Below are 21,677 nucleotides of genomic sequence, written 5' to 3' on the forward strand. Positions count from 1 at the left end.
AATTAAGGCGGTCAGAGCAAGGAGGAAGTCATTGAAACGAACGAGAGGCTGCGTACCGTGAGAATACGACTCGACGGAAGTTACGACACCGCGAAAAGGGCCCTGGTGGGACTCATGTGCAAATACACCGACAGCAAACAAGTCCGGAACATCTTCCAGCGCTACAAGCTCCTCAAGTCCATGGTCAAGGTGAGGTTCCGCCTGAATTCTATCATGGTTAACAATAAGAATAGAGAATGTCGAACTACGACTCGATGACAGAATTTTCGACGGCTGAATTTCACGTCCTTGAAAAGCAATGATGGTTATCGATCGGGGTGAACTTGGTGGCTGATAAGTTGAATTTACGACTTGACCGTATTTACACGTTTCAGGATGTAATTAGGCTCGAGACGCAGTACTGGACTCTGGTGGATATTCCTAGGCAGGAGAAACAGGAAACCGTACCAGCTTTCGTTCTCCGTGCCTGCGCGATTATGGAGAAAACCCACAAGAGTGGCGAAGGAGTTAAGACGTCGGCGAGACTTGCCGAGGAGGCGGAAAGCAAGAGAGAGCGGATTGAGCGACTTGAAAGTGAGCACAACAGAAATTAGTAGACAATTTTTACGATCATTATAGTATAGATTCGAAGAATTCTTATCGAAGATGATACACCTTTATTTCGCTTATTCTTCCTGTTAAGAGATTGACAAACTCTATTCCGGTTAAAAAGGAATGGTCAACAAAAATTTGATGAATGTACAGAGCGAGCAGATAACGCTCCGATGATCTAACGCGCATGCGCTAAAACTCTAGAGCAAGAGCAGTTGTTTCGTCAGGTTGACCAACCGTCGTAAGTTCAGATGACAGATCACCGCGATGTATCTAACCTAAAAAATGTTGGTCGTCCTGTCAAAACAACATGGCCACTGGCAGTTTTATATTTTTTTGCTGAGTTTTTATCGATATTTGTAACCGTGACTATAATCCAAGGTAAGCGGTTTGAAGTAAAATCCGTCTTTATAGAAAAAAAACAACAATGAACAATTAAAGTGTGAACTTGAGAGCAAAGGTTCATCAGAAATGAGTAACTGGGGTGTATTCCGTTGATAATTTATGAAAAATGCCGACTTTCCCGAGTCTTACATCCTTCATTTTTTGCATTTGCATTTTTACCAAAATTTTTTTTTTTTTTTTGTCTAATGAAAATGTTTCGTCATGGAATTGATTTTTAGGACGTTGTATTGAGTATTTGAAACTTCAGGAACCTAGAAAACGCATCGAATCGAGCGTAGAACCTGCAACAGAAAAACAACGATGTAATCTGCAGTGGCAGAGAAATGACAAGAATTAATCTTTCTCATTACGGCTTAAACTTTTGATACGTTTTTTACAGTGTATTTGGACTGTAAACAATCGATTCCCCTTGCAACATCACGTTGACATAGTCCATCAAAGAATAGTTTTTAACTTTATTCAATATACGCATATATCTGATTGTCAAAATTCGATTGGTTAGCCTCGCTCTTCTACAATTTCTGAATCTAAAAATTTCACCTCTTTAAATGGACGTGAATTACCACCTGCATGCTTATTGGACCCCTAGAAATGCAAAAAAGAAATCCTGAACAGTTTTGGACCAACAAATGTGAAAATGCGATAAAAGTTTTCCGTCTCATGACTCGCTTTGCAATCACTGCTCGCAGTAACCGTCAACTTTGCGCAATCGTTATCTTACACAAAATTACGCTGACGGTTCTTGAACCTTGCTGAAGTTTAACCGACAAAGCAGTAACGGGTTGACCTTCCTATTTTTTCAGACTTAAACACTTCAGATGAAGATCCACGCCCTGATACAGTGTGCCCATACATTTTCTATAAGTAGTTTTTATCCTCGAGCCGATATTCAATTAGCCTTATATGTTACAGATATGACTACGGCCCAGATAGAAGCCGAAAATACTCAGATGACCAACGACCTTTATAGATTACTGAAGAAATACAGTGGATTGAGGAACCTTATACGAGTTCTCAAGGTAATAACGGATTTATTAAGAATATGCAAGTTTCCTTTATTCTCGTACATTATCGTTCCCCGATCTAAACTTGAGTTATTCTCAAACCCAGGCCAGTTCTAATCCTGCTCACATCACAAACTTCACAATCCTTACATAAAATATGTCCATCTCTCAAGATTTTATCATTCGTTCGTACTGTCATTCGTGTTTCACGGTGCACGATTATACTCGCCACCTTCGGTTCCAGTTCACTTGGGCCACGAACGCAAACTTTTTTAGTTTACAAGTGTTTTAGCCACAGTGCAACTTGTCAAGGTGTATTCATTTTGTTCCTCTCCACTAATTGTCAATGGACGTTCAGTTCAACTGCTTCCGACAGTGGTTTTGTTTCGCGTCGTACGGGTTTTATTTCGTCCCTTCATTGCCAAGGTGAAACTGCACACTGGCGAGACAATTTATCGGGTATTTTCGCAAAACGAACTCTCTAAAATGTAAAAATCGAGAGAATGATTCTAACGGAATTATTATGTCATTTTCTGTTCTGTTATGACTTACAACAGAATATGTGGTACCCAGTCAAAAAACTCACTTCGCTGTAAAGTTTAACGATTGAGAATCAACATACATGATCATTTTTATTCAAGCCAATTTCCCCTACGATTTTCAAGCACCGAACCCATGAATTCATTCTTATTTTAGATTTTTCGTTTTCCTTTCCTCGAGACAACGCGATAAGCGCAATGTGATGAAATCGCTTAAGCCTACCTCGATCAATACGACCACATAAAAAATTTTACGATGCAATCGAAGAGCTTAACCGAACGGACCTGAAACACCCCGTTTTTATATTTCTGGTGATGATTTTCTCCGCGGGGTTTTTGAAACACCGTTATAACGTTATTTACTCAATAAATAGACCGCGTGAGTACAGTATAGTAATATATTTATATACATCGAAAGCTTCCCTCAAGCGTCCAGACGTTTTTCTTTTTGCGTAACAATGATCTGCCCACAACGTAAATGACAACTACTTTAATTCAACCCTGGCTAAATCGTATACATCACTTTTTATTATTACACAAGGCTCTCAGGTACTCTAAGTTATTTGATAACGTGCTCACACCCATTCGCCAGAAATACGAAGCTTTAACGCGTTAATATTCGCCCGAATAAAATACAAGTCTGCTTTTGGTTATTTTCTTCTTTTTCCTCTCCTTCCTCTACTTATTTGCCGCCTCTTTTTACCGCTCGGCTCGTGCAGCTAACGACTTACCTTATCCCGCGTCGCGTCGTCTTTTCAGTACACAGGTATAATCCGCCAGGGATATTAATAATCCGAAATTGCTCGAGATGGTTTCGCTAATACTCTACCGTTCCGCGTTCGTAATATTCACCAGTCTCTTCGTCCGTGCGCAAATCCAAATATCCCTGCTTGCATTTTGTCCCAAAAAGTCTGAACGTCGTCAGAAATGCACCAGATGCATTGGATAGGTTTGAACTCCTCGATCAGCAGTACCAACTGGTACAGTGAATATGAAATTTGAATGTTCATCGTCAAAGTGTTCATAGTTGTTCAATTTCCAGATTCTCGGTGAGTCTCAGATTTTCGAAATTGGCGCGATGCTAGGGATTTTCATTCTACGAATATCAGGTGTTTGAAAATTATGCACTTGGCAGGGGGAGGGTTAGGATATAAAGACTGCACCTGCGGATGTGAGATTGTTACTATTATCGGTTTAGAAAGATTTTCGGTGAGTTTCAGATTTTTGAAATCGACGCGACGCTAGGGATTTTCATTCTACGAATTTCAGGTATTTGAAATTTGTGCAATTCCAGGGGTTCAGATCTCAAGACTGCACCTGCAGATGCAAGATCGTTGCCATCACCCTTTTAGAAAGATAAGACCTGCGCGTTACGATGGTTGAACAAGAATTTTTCCCCGCTACATTCACGACACGCGCCGTTTTCATGAATTCTAAAAACGGGGATGAGATGAAAGTGTTCGTCATAAAATTAATCGCCCTTTGCCAGGAGTACGACCGTAGTTTTCACCGGTTTCGGGTGTAGGTCGCGGTGTGTTATATAACAGCTAGAGCACTTACACCCACTCCGTAGGCATATACATTTACGAGGCACTTCATCCACTTACCTGCTTTGAAAACCCAACGTCTTCGGCGGTTGGACGCCAAAAGCTTACTCGCTTAAGGTGACGCGTGTTACGTATTATTACACGCTCGCCTGGCTGGAGGTAGCATCGTCGAATTATACTATTTGGCCTTGCAAAGTCCCCCCTTGTTACCCACACGTGTTTGGTAGTTTAGTACGGAATGACTCCTGCTTTGCGAGTCGTTCCGGCTCTCACGGCTCCATTACAATTTATGGACGATGTATGTTCGCAGAAGTGGCTCATAGGTAGTCTGGATTTTCACGGGTAGCAAAATCCTGCCGCAGTATTTTGCTGCCTATTTCTTAGCCGATAGGAATGCCGAAAACATGGCTGTTGGTAAAAAAAAACTCGACAGCATTTTTTTGCCCGTGAAAATCCAGCCCTAGGAGGCAAATGAAGAAAACGCAGGGAAGATGAAGACGACGAACCGGAACGAAGGAGGACCTTAAGGGGTTGAATGGGTTTTGAAGGGCAAAAAAAAAAAAAAAACATAACATTTTCTCTTCATTTCTTTTATTCAATCTTTAAGCATGTAAAAGAACAATATTTGAAGAATATTGTATAAAATTTTCATCCAAAAATTTTTAAAATACAGTCGTCGAGAACTGGTTTTCGAAAAAAACAAGTGTCCTCCCTGTAGACAGACTAACTTGTGGTAGTTTTATTAAAATTTGTTGGGAACTAGAGCCTAACAATAAGTTTAATAACTCGATCCTTGTAATTATGCTCGCGATGATGAACCCGTCGATGTACTTTGTTAATTTAAAAACGCCTAAATGCGTATCGAATGTTTGTTGCAGACCGAATACAACGACTCGAAGATGTACCCGATGTTTCCTAGGTACACGATCCTCAAGGACCTGATCAAAGCCATAATGCACGATCCAGACTACATGGAAGTTTGCCACGAGGTGGATCAAGCATAGCGTCCTGACCCCCTCCACCGTTCTCCACGCATGACTCTGTAATTTTCAGAGTTAAATAAAAATGCTCGTGGCGATGGTGAAGGGGGTGACAATGCCGTACAAACGATATTAAGTATGCGTACTAGGCTCAACGTCGATGAACGTACCGTTTGACCGACGTATACGATACAGCTACCGCTGTACCGGTCTTTTTCCAACAAGTAAAGACGAATCGAGACATAAAGAGAAAAAGGAACAGAAACGTAATCACTTATATATCTTCGAAAGATATCGATGATCGACGCTGTTAGGTAGACGATGATCGATCTTCTTAATATTACATGTATACATACAGTGTACGTGTTGTCGATGTCCAAGCCAATAAAATTCTTAGAGATTGTACACTTGACCGACAGCTTTGACGATTAGTGCGACGATCGTCGAACAGACGATAAATCGTTTCTTAGATATCGATCTAACATTTTTACATGCATGCGGTTAGAGGAAAGTGGTTGAAAGAAATTCTGAAATTTTTCTTTCATTGCCATATTGGATTTTGATATCTCTTTGATATTGGAACTATTTTGGCATGATTATTACCAAATTCGTCCACTTTCTTTACCGTTCATTCTTGTCATCAATACTTCTTCAATTTTATTATTTCTTCCGATTGGTCAAGGAACTGAAATTTTTTTTTTTCACGCAATCGAACTGAAGTAGCAGAAAAAAATCGGAGAAACGATGCTGCGATAACGTCAGAAATTTAACGTTTGAAAATTTTTATAGAGATAAAAGAAAAGAGATATTTTTCACCCCGTTCTATACAGAATGCGTGTAAATAAATCTACCGATATGGACGTTCGACTATACATAGACAGTGAATATGAAAAGGGAGAAAGATGAGTGATGCTGCAGTTTATCTGCGAGATATTTAACGAGATATTAATGAATGATTATTGTATGCTCGCTCATATTTTTTATGCGAAACGAAGTTTGGATCGATCCATCAAAGATCAAAATGAGATAGCCGTTTGCACATTGAAACACAAAGAAAATAATAGCATTAAAAATAAGAATAAATCGGTATATATAAGTAACTACGATAAAGAAATAAATATTTTGTAGCACGTAAGTCATAAACAGATATTTGTAATTGATTGAACTAACATTCGTAACTTGTTTGTTCAAATTTTTGGCGAACGAAAAATTGTGAAAAATATATGCGAATGAAAAGTTTTCTATAATTAACTGATACGTTGAAATATACGCGTAAATATTTATAGGCATACGGACATATAACGAAAAAAAAGGTTAATTCTGAAATACAGTATATATGTGTTATACGTTATAACTATTATCACGAGTTCACCGTTAGAAATATTTCAACATATTTGTACTAAAAAGAAACACAAGAATTATTCTTCATGCTTTCCTTGAACAGTGGGAATTTATTGCTGAATTTTTTATTTGGCAAATAACATTGTACAACTGTCCCACTCGGGGGAAAAATTTAATTTCCTTTCGAGATAAATTTCACGGAATGAATATTGCGCCGGCTTTAATAATTTCAAAGCTCGTAAAGTCAGGGATCGCCATGATAAAGTTAACATCAGTTTCGTAAACATTCTTGGTACGTATGCGTGTGAACGAATTCAGAAAGAAAGTTCGTGAAATTTATACATAATTCACGCGTATGATACATCTAGACGATTACCATCCGCGTATAAATATTTCATATGAAACATATCTAGGTGAATATTAATAAATACGCGAATATCATGCTGTTCGATTTTGTAAAGCTATATGATAAATTCTTATCGAGTAATTGAGGTGCGTAGGGTTGTAATCCTCGTAACATTGTGCCACGTTTGAAATACTAGATAATTAGTGGATGAAAAATGGAACAAAAAAAAATTAAAAAATAAAAAAAAACCATAAAAAATGGAAAAACAAACGAAACGGAAAGATATCCAGTGATCGTTGTAACAATATGTTTAACTTTGAATTCAATGTTGTAGTTCCTTGTATATTACACGATTATAAATGAATGCATATAGGTATACATATACTATGGCCCGATACATACACATATATAGTGTACTTATACATGTGCTTAATAGCGAATGAAAGTTTTTCTTCTGAGCTTGAATTATGACCGAATCGAGTTCGGGAAGGCAGAAAAAACGGTGGGAGAATATAGCAAGTGAACATAACTAAGCGAATCGGTTGGCTCAAAATCAAACAAATTTTCGACTCTATTAAACGGTATATATAAATACGACTAGATCGAAAAGCGAAACGTGATGTGTTTTGGTGTAACAATATCGTGTCGTAGATATTGTTCACGTGAAATCTGTGAGGATATTATGAGTATATATAACCTATATATATATATATATATAGATAACATAATACATAAATATAAATGGCTGACAGCCCGAAATCAAAATACAAAATATTATATCGCTAGCGAGATATTGAGAAATTTGTTAATTCGGTTTTCACAAAAAAAAAAAAAAAAAAAATGGACAATTTTCACTTTTTTCAATGTCTAGTGATATACGTTTATAGTAAGCTCTCTGCACTATGTATATCGGTACGATCTACATTTATACATATGTGTAGATATAATCAAACTAATCCAACTACACATCAAATAGCTAATCAAACGGTTACTCGTCTATACTTGCTATAATAATAATGATAAATATCAAATTAACACTCTATCGTTCTACCGCCGGATACGCTGAGATTTGAAACACGCGAGTACGGATAAAAACTAATCGCTTTGTACAGTCTTTGTAATTATTTTACATCACATCCGCGAATTTTTCGCTCCCCCGTTCAATTTCACCACGACTCAGTCAGCATTTGTTTATTAGCGATTATTTGTGAAAATTTTACCACCAATTAAAACAAACGGCGAGAAATAAACTATTTCTATACATTTTACAATGAAACTTCCTTCGGCTCCAACGGTTTCAGCATCCGTGCGTAATAGGTACTAAATATACTAAATATATTAATATCTTCTATCATTTTCTCGGTGTTGATTGTCCGTATAGCTTCTGTCACTGTTCAATCTAATAATAATAATAATGATAATAATAATGATAATGATAATGCGATGGAAAAGATATCGTTAGTAAACCGATAACAGTACAAGTGTATCCTATATTGATTTTAATGATCAAAATCGTTCATATCAAAACCATATCACCATAATATAATCATCCCAACAGTAGATTCGGAAAATCATTAAAAGCGGATTACAAAATTAGGAAACTGTAATGATAATAATAACGTCATATACCGCCAAGTGTCTCTATGCATGTACAATTCGATACAAATTAATCGTCGCCCGAACATCTCGAAAGGATAAACAAGTACCTAAAATGAAACTGCCGGTTATTTTTCAAGTTCCGTATATACCAGAGGTTTTAGTATTGTTCATTAACCTCGGCACTGATAATGGTTAATCGAGAAAAGTCGCGTTTCGGATAAAATAGCATCAATAAAATCGAATACATTGAATTGGGATGATTAAAATTATTTAAACAATCTGAGGCATTATTTTCTGTACGACGACGTACAGTGACTAATGTGTAACTGGCAGTATATCGAGGATGAATTGATTATCTAATTTACAAAGGCTAATTCTCGTCGAGGGGGAAACGAATTAACTGAGTTTTTAACGTCATATGTTGAGCTTTCCTTTATCAAGAAACCGGGTTGTATTATAATTAAGAATTCTTGCGACCTGGGAATGAGAACCCAACGTTGTAAGAAGCATTGACAAAATTTTTTTTCCAATCAAAATAAAAAATGAAGTCGAAACTAATAATAATAACGATAATAAGAAATTATAATTAAAATCGTGTTATATCTCTAGATAAATTATCACACCGTTATCATATGTTACATTATTATATATGTATATGGAAATGAACATTATAAAGTAGAAAAATATAACAGAGATCTATATTACTTGATGATGCAATGTCCTTGAATTGAATACATAGTCAGCGTGCTCGCCTTTTCGAAAAAAAAAAAAAAAAAAAAAAAAAAAGAAAAAAAAGAAGTGTAAAAGACGAAAGTAGGGAATGGAGGGGAATAAAAAAAGGTAAAAGTAGAATAATGATCGGAAAAAGAAAAGAGCAGAACGCTAAATAGATTTGGAATTTTATACATGTATACATAATTAATTGACGTACTTACACGACGCGAGCTGACATGCGCAAAAATATACAGGTTTCGTACACTCCTTTGTATTGATAATTATGTCACTATAACGATTGAAATTTCTTATATCCAGCCGTATCCCACCTTGGCCTAAAAAAGTTCACTTACACCCTAATATAACGATGCTAATCGAAATTCAAGCTGGCCGTAAGAACTCTGAAGGAACACTTCGCATGATTGTAGATTCGAATCTCGGCATTCGAAATGTATTATTGAACCGACAAACGCCAAACTTTTTTAACTGCGTAACCTTTGTCGCCAAGGTGCGATGTATTAGTTGATTGAAATCGAGTATCATGCGAGAGAAAGAAAAACGTATTCTTGTATTCCTTTACACATTGCGATGCGAGACAATTTTTGGAAGAAAACTAAAATTGAGTAACCACTGCAATAGTTTTTTTTTTTTTTTTTTTCAAGTATGCATGGGTATACCTTTTGTCTTGCTTATATATTTTTGCGCATGTGCCAAGTCTTGCGAGAGATTTCTATCCGTTGCTGTAATGATACTATAATAATATTAGGTAATTTAATAATGTATTTGCGTACGGAGTATGACGTGTAATGTAAACGTGAAAAATATTGTCTGATTATAGGTGTAAACAAAGCCTGTGTACGTGAGTATTTATTATCGATCATTATCGGATCATCGCCACTATAACGCGGATATGAAAGATGTATAAGGAATCTACTGTGTAATGTTGTAATTGTATAAAGAGGTTGGTATAGCTGGCAGTTCGCAATCAATGTTGCGATTTTGTGAAAACATTTAATCAGTTATTAAGACGCATTGCACGGTCTGGATCTTATATTATGTAATGACTAGTTTTTCATTATAGCGAGCACTTTTTCATTCGGGAACGAACAGCTGTTGTCTGTGATTGAATTATTTGTACATGCGTATTTTATTATTTCAACATATCATCGCTTTGTACGTTCAAAATAGTCAAACTGAAATGAAGCAGTATTCCGTTCTTCGTTTTGGCGATTAAGCTGTATATTAATATCTTTCAATTCGAGTAAGTGTGTACAAAAGCCCGTCAGCTTGTGTGTTGAGCAAAAGATGGGAAGAAACACTGATAACGAGGTTGCATAAGTACAGCTACATACTAGCGTAAAAGCCTGGATTCATAAGGTGGGCGATTATTTTTGGTTAGTAAGTTTAAGGGGGTTCCCTAGTCGATTTTCGAGGTTTTCATTATATCTCGAATTATCCAAATCCACGTATCTGTAACGCAGAAAGGGCATAACAGCCCCATTCTACATGCAATTCTGAACAAAACCACTCCGATGCATTTTCATTTAATGCAAAAATAAAGAAATGGCATAAAGAAATACGTAAAAATGCGCGAGAGTAAATTCGTAGAAATCGTTTCGTTTCTTTATTTTTGCATTAAACGAAAGTGTCTTGGGGTGGTTTTGTTCAGAATTTCATGTACAATGGGACTGCTATGCCATTTTTGCGATTTAGATACGGGGACTTGGATAATTCGAGATACATGCGACAGCGTCGAAACCAACTACGGCCCACCCTTGAGACTGGTGAGTCTCCCGCGGAGAAAGGAGCCTTGAAATACTGGAAATAGGATTAAATGTTCCGAGGATATGAGACCCTAGAAATTTAGATCATATTAGCGGATACGTGAATATGAATAAATATTTTATATCCACCGCGATAAATAATAAATTTAAATTGTAATAGGTTAACGTTACGGTGTAAGTTTACATTGGATGAAATCCGACCAATCTAGTTGTCTATAACCAATGATCATACATGTATACATTATATTCTATATCTGTCTATATCTGTACTTATACATTATATACCTAAGACACTATACATATATTTCTTCTGTAATATCGTGCAGGCTTTTAATGCTTTGAAAGCATTAGATTTTTACTCGAAAATGATCAAACATTTTTCTATTTCGTACACAACCAATCACATACGAGGAATTAACTATCTTTTTAAATCGCCATAATAATAAATTGTATGATATTTTCCTTCATATACAAAAAATAAGAGAGGAAGAAAAAACGTTTCAAACCACGACTTGTTTCTCAAAATTTCCTGACAGTATAAACTGCAGAATTTTCGCAATTACGACTATCGATAGAACGCTTAGCTGCACTTCCAATTCAATTTCCACCGTATGACAATTAGCGGGTAGATAATGGGTTTTAAAAAAAAAATCTCTAATCAAGCTAGCTTCACGTATTTGTACCTATATTACTACATGATATATCAGAAGCCAGATTAGTGTGATCGTATATCTCTAAAAATGTATGTATTGTAAAATTTGTATATCTGTCTAGTAGTTCCGGTACTGTAATATTTTAGTGGCTTAATTGTTTACCGAAATAACGCGGCAAATTATTATATTCGTAACAGAAAATTGAATTATTGGTTCATCAGCTGACTTTATCGCGCTGTCAAATCTTACGTAACGAAGATATGACTGTTTACAATTATTGTAGATACTTTGTGAGTACGTACCACATAAATTCTCACGCCTTTACCGGCTAAATATTGATGTACGAACAGGTGTGTTCAATATTACATAGTGATAACAACATTATTATATCGTGTAGATTTTTGCTAGTAAAGTTATAATTGTTATTTGCTCATAGCCTTTAATAATAAAATATTGGCATTATAGATACACGTTACGTGAGTACCATATAGCAGTTATTGTTTCTCCATTGTAGTGGAGGTATTGGAATAGATTAGTGTAGATAATAGAAATAGTCAATTTAGTTGACGGAAGTGTATGCTGCAATAAAAAAAATAACGTATTATTTATATTCGATGTAACATACGAGTCTGTTAACCTTGAGAATGCATTATTGGTTGAATAACTGTTACGCTTTGATAATAAAATAACATGAAAGCATTGCGAGTGTTATTCCTTACAGACATTTCCACTTCAACTTCTACTTGTTACTCCGACAGACTTCCGTCTGCGCCATTCAACTTTCCGAAAAAGAATTTTTACCAGAAATGTAAAAGTTTCATAAATTTTCCGAGTCGAGCAAGAAGGGGTCGACGGAACAGAAGAAAAAGTGTATTCCTCGCGATCTAATCTATATTTTGAATTTCCAAAATCACGTTCAATACATTTTAATACTACTCGTCACTTAACTGAATCTCCACAAAACGTCACGTACGAAGATTACACAAAAAAAAAAACTTGTAATGTTCGGATACGAGGCATGAAAGTCCTTCACGTTGACTGAAGAACATAAAGACGGATACCCCTGAGTAAACTTATATTTTCGAAGGGCAAGTGGGCCCAGGTGGGCCTGAGAGCGTAGGTGGGTTCTGCTCTATCAATTCATTTTTGCGCAAGCACAAATTCAGTAACTATAAATACGCTAATGAATCTTGATATATCGTTAATTGATTAATTAATTATATTTATCCTTACACGATATTTTTGATGTATTCTTATACTGATGATATTTATTACTATTCAAGGTATAATCCAAGGAGGTTGGCGATGGTTGGAGGTGGTCGAAGGTGGACGAGGAGGAGAAAGAGAAAGACGAAGAAGACAAGGTGGACGAGTAGGTTGAGGATTTGTGCTTGGTGAGTTTAACATTGTTATACTATTTAATAACACCTATCAGTATGTTTTATTCAATATTTTTCACACTTGTCATGTTTACGATAAATTGTTTCTATTCGTTTTTCGCGCCAGCATTAATTCAGTAGCCATGAATGTGCTGATGTAATTTATCGTATAAGTGATTCATGAATTAGTTATATTAATCCTCGAACAATATTGTTAATGTGTTCTTATACTGATGATATTTATTACTTTTCCAGGTATAACCCGAGGTGGTTAGCGGTGGTCGCTGAGGGTGGTTAGATTGGTTGGAGGTGGTCGAAGGTGGTGAGCGGTCGTAGTACGTGGCTAAAGACGTTGGAGTAGGCAGATAATCGACCATTCGCTGACTAATTGGACCCCCAAGAACTCGGGGACCGCAGCAAAAAAAGCGTGGAACCAACAGCAGAGGAAAAACGAAGGAAAGAGCACCGGCTGTGAGATATCAAGGACGCAGGTTCTAGTTTGTTGGCTGTAACTTCCGATCCGTTGCTCGCAGCGCATTGTGACTGCGCCCAATCGATTCCTCTTGCAATATTACGTCGGAATAGTGCCAGATAGAATTTATTCCAGCACTTTTCAGAATCGCGGGAATTTTCGCCAAAAATACAAAGGGGTTAGCCTTACTTTTTTTTTGGGCAAAAAACTTTTGGTCTCAGATTCGGTTTAAATGACCCTTACCTGACTAATTGGACACCCAGGAACTCAGAAAACGCAGCGAAAAGGGCGTGGGATCAACAGGAGAGAAATTACGAAGGAAAAACCAGCTGCTGAAAAATGCCGAAAACTCAGGTCTCGTTTTTAGGCTGTAACTTTTCATGCGTTGATCGCAGCGTATTGGGACTGCGCCCAATCGATTTCTCTCGCTAAACCACGTCGGAATAGCGCGTAAAAGAATTTATTTCAGCACTTTCCCAAATTGAGAAAATTTTCGCCAAAAATACAAAGGGGTTAGCCTTACTTTTTTTTTGGGCAAAAAACTTTTGGTCTCAGATTCGATTTAAATGACCCTCACCTGACTAATTGGACACCCAGGAACTCAGTAAACGCAACGAAAAGGGCGTGGGATCAACAGGAGAGAAATTACGGAGGAAAAACCAGCTGCTGAAAAATGTCGAAAACTCAGGTTCCCGTTTTTTGGCTGTAACTTTTGATGCGTTGCTCGCAGCGTATTGGGACTGCGCCCAATCGTTTTCTCCGGCAAAATTACTTCGGAATAGTGCCAGATAGAATTTATTCCAGCTCTTTTTATAATCGCAAAACTTTTTGCCAAAAATACAAAGGGGTTAGCCTTACTTTTTTTTTGGGCAAAAAACTTTTGGTCTCAGATTCGATTTAAATGACCCTCACCTGACTAATTGGACACCCAGGAACTCAGAAACCGCAACGAAAAGGGCGTGGGATCAACAGGAGAGAAATTACGGAGGAAAAACCAGCTACTCAAAAATGCCGAAAACTCAGGTTCTCCTTTTTTGGCTGTAACTTTTGATGCGTTGATCGTAGCGTATTGGGACTGCGCCCAATCGATTTCTCTCGCAAAATCACGTCGGAATAGCGCGTGAAAGAATTTATTCAGCACTTTTCCAAATTGCGAAAATTTTCGCCAAAAATACAAAGGGGTTAGCCTTACTTTTTTTTTGGGCAAAAAACTTTTTGTCTCAGATTCGATTTAAATGACCCTCACCTGACTAATTGGACACCCAGGAACTCAGAAAACGCAACGAAAAGGGCGTGGGATCAACAGGAAAGAAATTACGAAGGAGAAACCAGCTACTCAAAAATGCTGAAAACTCAGGTTCCCGTTTTTTGGCTGTAACTCTTGATGCGTTGCTCGCAGCGTATTGTGACTGCGCCCAATCGTTTTCTCCGGCAAAATTACGTCGGAATAGTGCCAGATAGAAATTATTCCAGCACTTTTTATAATCGCGAAAATTTTTGCCAAAAATACAAAGGGGTTAGCCTTACTTTTTTTTTGGGCAAAAAACTTTTGGTCTCGGATTCGATTTAAATGACCCTCACCTGACTAATTGGACACCCAGGAACTCAGAAAACGCAACGAAAAGGGCGTGGGATCAACAGGAAAGAAATTACAAAGGAAAAACCAGCTACTCAAAAATGCCGAAAACTCAGGTTCCCGTTTTTTGGCTGTAACTTTTGATGCGTTGCTCGCAGCGTATTGGGACTGCGCCCAATCGATTTCTCTCGCAAAATTACGTCGGAATAGCGCGTGAAAGAATTTATTTCAGCACTTTTCCAAATTGCGAAAATTTTCGCCAAAAATACAAAGGGGTTAGCCTTACTTTTTTTTAGGGCAAAAAACTTTTGGTCTCAGATTCGATTTGAATGTCCCTTACCTGACTAATTGGACACTCAGGAACTCAGAAAACGCAGCAAAAAGGGCGTGGGATCAACAGGAGAGAAATTACAAAGGAAAAACCAGCTGCTGAAAAATGTCGAAAACTCAGGTTCTCGTTTTTTGGCTGTAACTTTTGATGCGTTGATCGCAGCGTATTGGGACTGCGCCCAATCGATTTCTCTCGCAAAATTACGTCGGAATAGCGCGTGAAAGAATTTATTTCAGCACTTTTCCAAATTGCGAAAATTTTCGCCAAAAATACAAAGGGGTTAGCCTTACTTTTTTTTTGGGCAAAAAACTTTTGGTCTCAGATTCGATTTGAATGTCCCTTACCTGACTAATTGGACACTCAGGAACTCAGAAAACGCAGCAAAAAGGGCGTGGGATCAACAGGAGAGAAATTACGAAGGAAAAACCAGCTGCTGAAAAATGTCGAAAACTCAGGTTCTCGTTTTTTGGCTGTAACTTTTGATGCGTTGATCGCAGCGTATTGGGACTGCGCCCAATCGATTTCTCTCGCAAAATTACGTCGGATTAGCGCGTTAAAGAATTTATTTCAGCACTTTTCCAAATTGCGAAAATTTTCGCCAAAAATACAAAGGGGTTAGCCTTACTTTTTTTTTGGGCAAAAAACTTTTGGTCTCAGATTCGATTTGAATGTCCCTCACCTGACTAATTGGACACTCAGGAACTCAGAAAACGCAGCAAAAAGGGCGTGGGATCAACAGGAGAGAAATTACGAAGGAAAAACCAGCTGCTGAAAAATGTCGAAAACTCAGGTTCCCGTTTTTTGGCTGTAACTTTTGATGCGTTGCTCGCAGCGTATTGGGACTGCGCCCAATCGTTTTCTCCGGCGAAATTACGTCGGAACAGTGCCAGATATAATTTATTCCAGCACTTTTTATAATCGCGAAAATTTTTGCCAAAAATACAAAGGGGTTAGCCTTACTTTTTTTTTGGGCAAAAAACTTTTGGTCTCAGATTCGATTTAAATGACCCTCACCTGACTAATTGGACACCCAGGAACTCAGAAAACGCAACGAAAAGGGCGTGGGATCAACAGGAGAGAAATTACGAAGGAAAGACCAGCTACTCAAAAATGCCGAAAACTCAGGTTCCCGTTTTTTGGCTGTAACTTTTGATGCGTTGCTCGCAGCGTATTGGGACTGCGCCCAATCGTTTTCTCCGGCAAAATTACGTCGGAATAGTGCCAGATAGAATTTATTCCAGCACTTTTTATAATCGCGAAAATTTTTGCCAAAAATACAAAGGGGTTAGCCTGACTTTTTTTTTGGGCAAAAAACTTTTGGTCTCAGATTCGATTTAAATGACCCTCTCCTGACTAATTGGACACCCAGAAACTCAGAAAACGCAACGAAAAGGGCGTGGGATCATCAGGAGAGAAATTACGAAGGAAAAACCAGCTGCTGAAAAATGTCGAAAACTCAGGTTCTCGTTTTTTGGCTGTAACTTTTGATGCGCTGCTCGCAGCGTATTGGGACTGCGCACAATCATTTTCTCCGGCAAAATTACGTCGGAATAGCGCGTGAAAGAATTTATTTCAGCACTTTTCCAAATTGCGAAAATTTTCGCCAAAAATACAAAGGGGTTAGCCTTACTTTTTTTTAGGGCAAAAAACTTTTGGTCTCAGATTCGATTTGAATGTCCCTTACCTGACTAATTGGACACTCAGGAACTCAGAAAACGCAGCAAAAAGGGCGTGGGATCAACAGGAGAGAAATTACAAAGGAAAAACCAGCTGCTGAAAAATGTCGAAAACTCAGGTTCTCGTTTTTTGGCTGTAACTTTTGATGCGTTGATCGCAGCGTATTGGGACTGCGCCCAATCGATTTCTCTCGCAAAATTACGTCGGAATAGCGCGTGAAAGAATTTATTTCAGCACTTTTCCAAATTGCGAAAATTTTCGCCAAAAATACAAAGGGGTTAGCCTTACTTTTTTTTAGGGCAAAAAACTTTTGGTCTCAGATTCGATTTGAATGACCCTCACCTGACTAATTGGACACCCAGGAACTCAGAAAACGCAACGAAAAGGGCGTGGGATCATCAGGAGAGAAATTACGAAGGAAAAACCAGCTGCTGAAAAATGTCGAAAACTCAGGTTCTCGTTTTTTGGCTGTAACTTTTGATGCGTTGCTCGCAGCGTATTGGGACTGCGCCCAATCATTTTCTCCGGCAAAATTACGTCGGAATAGTGCCAGATAGAATTTATTCCAGCACTTTTTATAATCGCGAAAATTTTTGCCAAAAATACAAAGGGGTTAGCCTTACTTTTTTTTTGGGCAAAAAACTTTTGGTCTGAGATTCGATTTGAATGTCCCTCACCTGACTGATTAGACACTCAGGAACTCAGAAAACGCAGCAAAAAGGGCGTGGGATCAACAGGAGAGAAATTACGAAGGAAAAACCAGCTGCTGAAAAATGTCGGAAACTCGAGTTCCCGTTTTTTGGCTGTAACTTTTGATGCGCTGCTCGCAGCGTATTGGGACTGCGCCCAATCATTTTCTCCGGCAAAATTTCGTCGAAATAGTGCCAGATAGAATTTATTCCAGCACTTTTTATAATCGCGAAAATTTTTGCCAAAAATACAAAGGGGTTAGCCTTACTTTTTTTTTGGGCAAAAAACTTTTGGTCTCAGATTCGATTTGAATGTCCCTCACCTGACTAATCGGACACTCAGGAGCTCAGAAAGCGTCGCAAAAAGGGCGTGGGATCAACAGGAGAGAAATTACGAAGAAAAAACCAGCTGCTGAAAAATGTCGTAAACTCAGGTTCTCGTTTTTTGGCTGTAACTTTTGATGCGTTGCTCGCAGCGTATTGGGACTGCGCCCAATCGTTTTCTCCGGCAAAATTACGTCGGAATAGCGCCAGATAGAATTTATTCCAGCACTTTTTATAATCGCGAAAATTTTTGCCAAAAATACAAAGGGGTTAGCCTTACTTTTTTTTTGGGCAAAATACTACTGGTCTCAGATTCGATTTAAATGACCCTCACCTGACTAATTGGACACCCAGAAACTCAGAAAACGCAACGAAAAGGGCGTGGGATCATCAGGAGAGAAATTACGAAGGAAAAACCAGCTGCTGAAAAATGTCGAAAACTCAGGTTCTCGTTTTTTGGCTGTAACTTTTGATGCGCTGCTCGCAGCGTATTGGGACTGCGCCCAATCATTTTCTCCGGCAAAATTACGTCGAAATAGTGCCAGATAGAATTTATTCCAGCACTTTTTATAATCGCGAAAATTTTTGCCAAAAATACAAAGGGGTTAGCCTTACTTTTTTTTTGGGCAAAAAACTTTTGGTCTCAGATTCGATTTGAATGTCCCTCACCTGACTAATCGGACACTCAGGAACTCAGAAAACGTCGCAAAAAGGGCGTGGGATCAACAGGAGAGAAATTACGAAGAAAAAACCAGCTGCTGAAAAATGTCGTAAACTCAGGTTCTCGTTTTTTGGCTGTAACTTTTGATGCGTTGATCGCAGCGTATTGGGACTGCGCCCAATCGATTTCTCTCGCAAAATTACGTCGGAATAGCGCGTGAAAGAATTTATTTCAGCACTTTTCCAAATTGCGAAAATTTTCGCCAAAAATACAAAGGGGTTAGCCTTACTTTTTTTTAGGGCAAAAAACTTTTGGTCTCAGATTCGATTTGAATGTCCCTTACCTGACTAATTGGACACTCAGGAACTCAGAAAACGCAGCAAAAAGGGCGTGGGATCAACAGGAGAGAAATTACAAAGGAAAAACCAGCTGCTGAAAAATGTCGACAACTCAGGTTCTCGTTTTTTGGCTGTAACATTTGATGCGTTGATCGCAGCGTATTGGGACTGCGCCCAATCGATTTCTCTCGCAAAATTACGTCGGAATAGCGCGTGAAAGAATTCATTTCAGCACTTTTCCAAATTGCGAAAATTTTCGCCAAAAATACAAAGGGGTTAGCCTTACTTTTTTTTTGGGCAAAAAACTTTTGGTCTCAGATTCGATTTGAATGTCCCTTACCTGACTAATTGGACACTCAGGAACTCAGAAAACGCAGCAAAAAGGGCGTGGGATCAACAGGAGAGAAATTACGAAGGAAAAACCAGCTGCTGAAAAATGTCGAAAACTCAGGTTCTCGTTTTTTGGCTGTAACTTTTGATGCGTTGATCGCAGCGTATCGGGACTGCGCCCAATCGATTTCTCTCGCAAAATTACGTCGGAATAGCGCGTGAAAGAATTTATTTCAGCACTTTTCCAAATTGCGAAAATTTTCGCCAAAAATACAAAGGGGTTAGCCTTACTTTTTTTTGGGGCAAAAAACTTTTGGTCTCAGATTCGATTTGAATGTCCCTCACCTGACTAATTGGACACTCGGGAACTCAGAAAACGCAGCAAAAAGGGCGTGGGATCAACAGGAGAGAAATTACGAAGGAAAAACCAGCTGCTGAAAAATGTCGAAAACTCAGGTTCTCGTTTTTTGGCTGTAACTTTTGATGCGTTGATCGCAGCGTATTGGGACTGCGCCCAATCGATTTCTCTCGCAAGACTACGTCGGAATAGCGCGTGAAAGAATTTATTTCAGCACTTTTCCAAATTGCGAAAATTTTCGCCAAAAATACAAAGGGGTTAGCCTTACTTTTTTTTTGGGCAAAAAACTTTTGGTCTCAGATTCGATTTGAATGTCCCTTACCTGACTAATTGGACACTCAGAAACTCAGAAAACGCAGCAAAGAGGGCGTGGGATCAACAGGACAGAAATTACGAAGAAAAAACCAGCTGCTGAAAAATGTCGAAAACTCAGGTTCTCGTTTTTTGGCTGTAACTTTTGATGCGTTGATCGCAGCGTATTGGGACTGCGCCCAATCGATTTCTCTCGCAAAATTACGTCGGAATAGCGCGTGAAAGAATTTATTTCAGCACTTTTCCAAATTGCGAAAATTTTCGCCAAAAATACAAAGGGGTCAGCTTTACTTTTTTTTTTGGCAAAAAAATTTTGGTCTCAGATTCGATTTGAATGTCCCTTACCTGACTAATTGGACACTCAGGAACTCAGAAAACGCAGCAAAAAGGGCGTGGGATCAACAGGAGAGAAATTACGAAGGAAAAACCAGCTGCTGAAAAATGTCGAAAACTCAGGTTCCCGTTTTTTGGCTGTAACTTTTGATGCGTTGCTCGCAGCGTATTGGGACTGCGCCCAATCGTTTTCTCCGGCAAAATTACGTCGGAATAGTGCCAGATAGAAATTATTCCAGCACTTTTTATAATCGCGAAAATTTTTGCCAAAAATACAAAGAGGTTAGCCTTACTTTTTTTTTGGGCAAAAAACTTTTGGTCTCAGATTCGATTTAAATGACCCTCACCTGACTGATTGGACACCCAGGAACTCAGAAAACGCAACGAAAAGGGCGTGGGATCAACAGGAGAGGAATTACGAAGGAAAAACCAGCTACTCAAAAATGCCGAAAACTCAGGTTCCCGTTTTTTGGCTGTAACTTTTGATGCGTTGCTCGCAGTGTATTGGGACTGCGCCCAATCGTTTTCTCCGGCAAAATTACGTCGGAACAGTGCCAGATATAATTTATTCCAGCACTTTTTATGATCGCGAAAATTTTTGCCAAAAATACAAAGGGGTTAGCCTTACTTTTTTTTCGGGCAAAAAACTTTTGGTCTCAGATTCGATTTAAATGACCCTCACCTGACTAATTGGACACCCAGGAACTCAGAAAACGCAACGAAAAGGGCGTGGGATCAACAGGAGAGAAATTACGAAGGAAAAACCAGCTGCTGAAAAATGTCGAAAACTCAGGTTCTCGTTTTTTGGCTGTAACATTTGATGCGTTGATCGCAGCGTATTGGGACTGCGCCCAATCGATTTCTCTCGCAAAATTACGTCGGAATAGCGCGTGAAAGAATTCATTTCAGCACTTTTCCAAATTGCGAAAATTTTCGCCAAAAATACAAAGGGGTTAGCCTTACTTTTTTTTTGGGCAAAAAACTTTTGGTCTCAGATTCGATTTGAATGTCCCTTACCTGACTAATTGGACACTCAGGAACTCAGAAAACGCAGCAAAAAGGGCGTGGGATCAACAGGAGAGAAATTACGAAGGAAAAACCAGCTGCTGAAAAATGTCGAAAACTCAGGTTCTCGTTTTTTGGCTGTAACTTTTGATGCGTTGATCGCAGCGTATCGGGACTGCGCCCAATCGATTTCTCTCGCAAAATTACGTCGGAATAGCGCGTGAAAGAATTTATTTCAGCACTTTTCCAAATTGCGAAAATTTTCGCCAAAAATACAAAGGGGTTAGCCTTACTTTTTTTTTGGGCAAAAAACTTTTGGTCTCAGATTCGATTTGAATGTCCCTCACCTGACTAATTGGACACTCAGGAACTCAGAAAACGCAGCAAAA

The 21,677-nt window shown here is 38.5% G+C and overlaps 1 protein-coding gene across 3 annotated transcripts in view; it reads left to right on the forward strand.

The window, feature by feature from the left end:
• Positions 1-9,219, forward strand: part of LOC124181327 — a 121,784-nt gene extending 112,565 nt beyond the window's left edge. For all 3 annotated transcript variants that reach the window (XM_046567796.1, XM_046567795.1, XM_046567798.1), the window contains 4 exons: positions 8-189; positions 375-573; positions 1,909-2,015; positions 4,965-9,219. In XM_046567796.1, the coding sequence (XP_046423752.1) occupies positions 8-189; positions 375-573; positions 1,909-2,015; positions 4,965-5,090 (614 nt within the window). In that variant the 3' untranslated portion in view covers positions 5,091-9,219. The remainder of the gene's footprint in view (positions 1-7; positions 190-374; positions 574-1,908; positions 2,016-4,964) is intronic.
• Positions 9,220-21,677: the final 12,458 nt, after the last annotated feature.

This window comes from Neodiprion fabricii, chromosome 4 (assembly GCF_021155785.1).
Source record: "Neodiprion fabricii isolate iyNeoFabr1 chromosome 4, iyNeoFabr1.1, whole genome shotgun sequence".
Classification (NCBI taxonomy): Eukaryota; Metazoa; Arthropoda; class Insecta; order Hymenoptera; family Diprionidae; genus Neodiprion; species Neodiprion fabricii.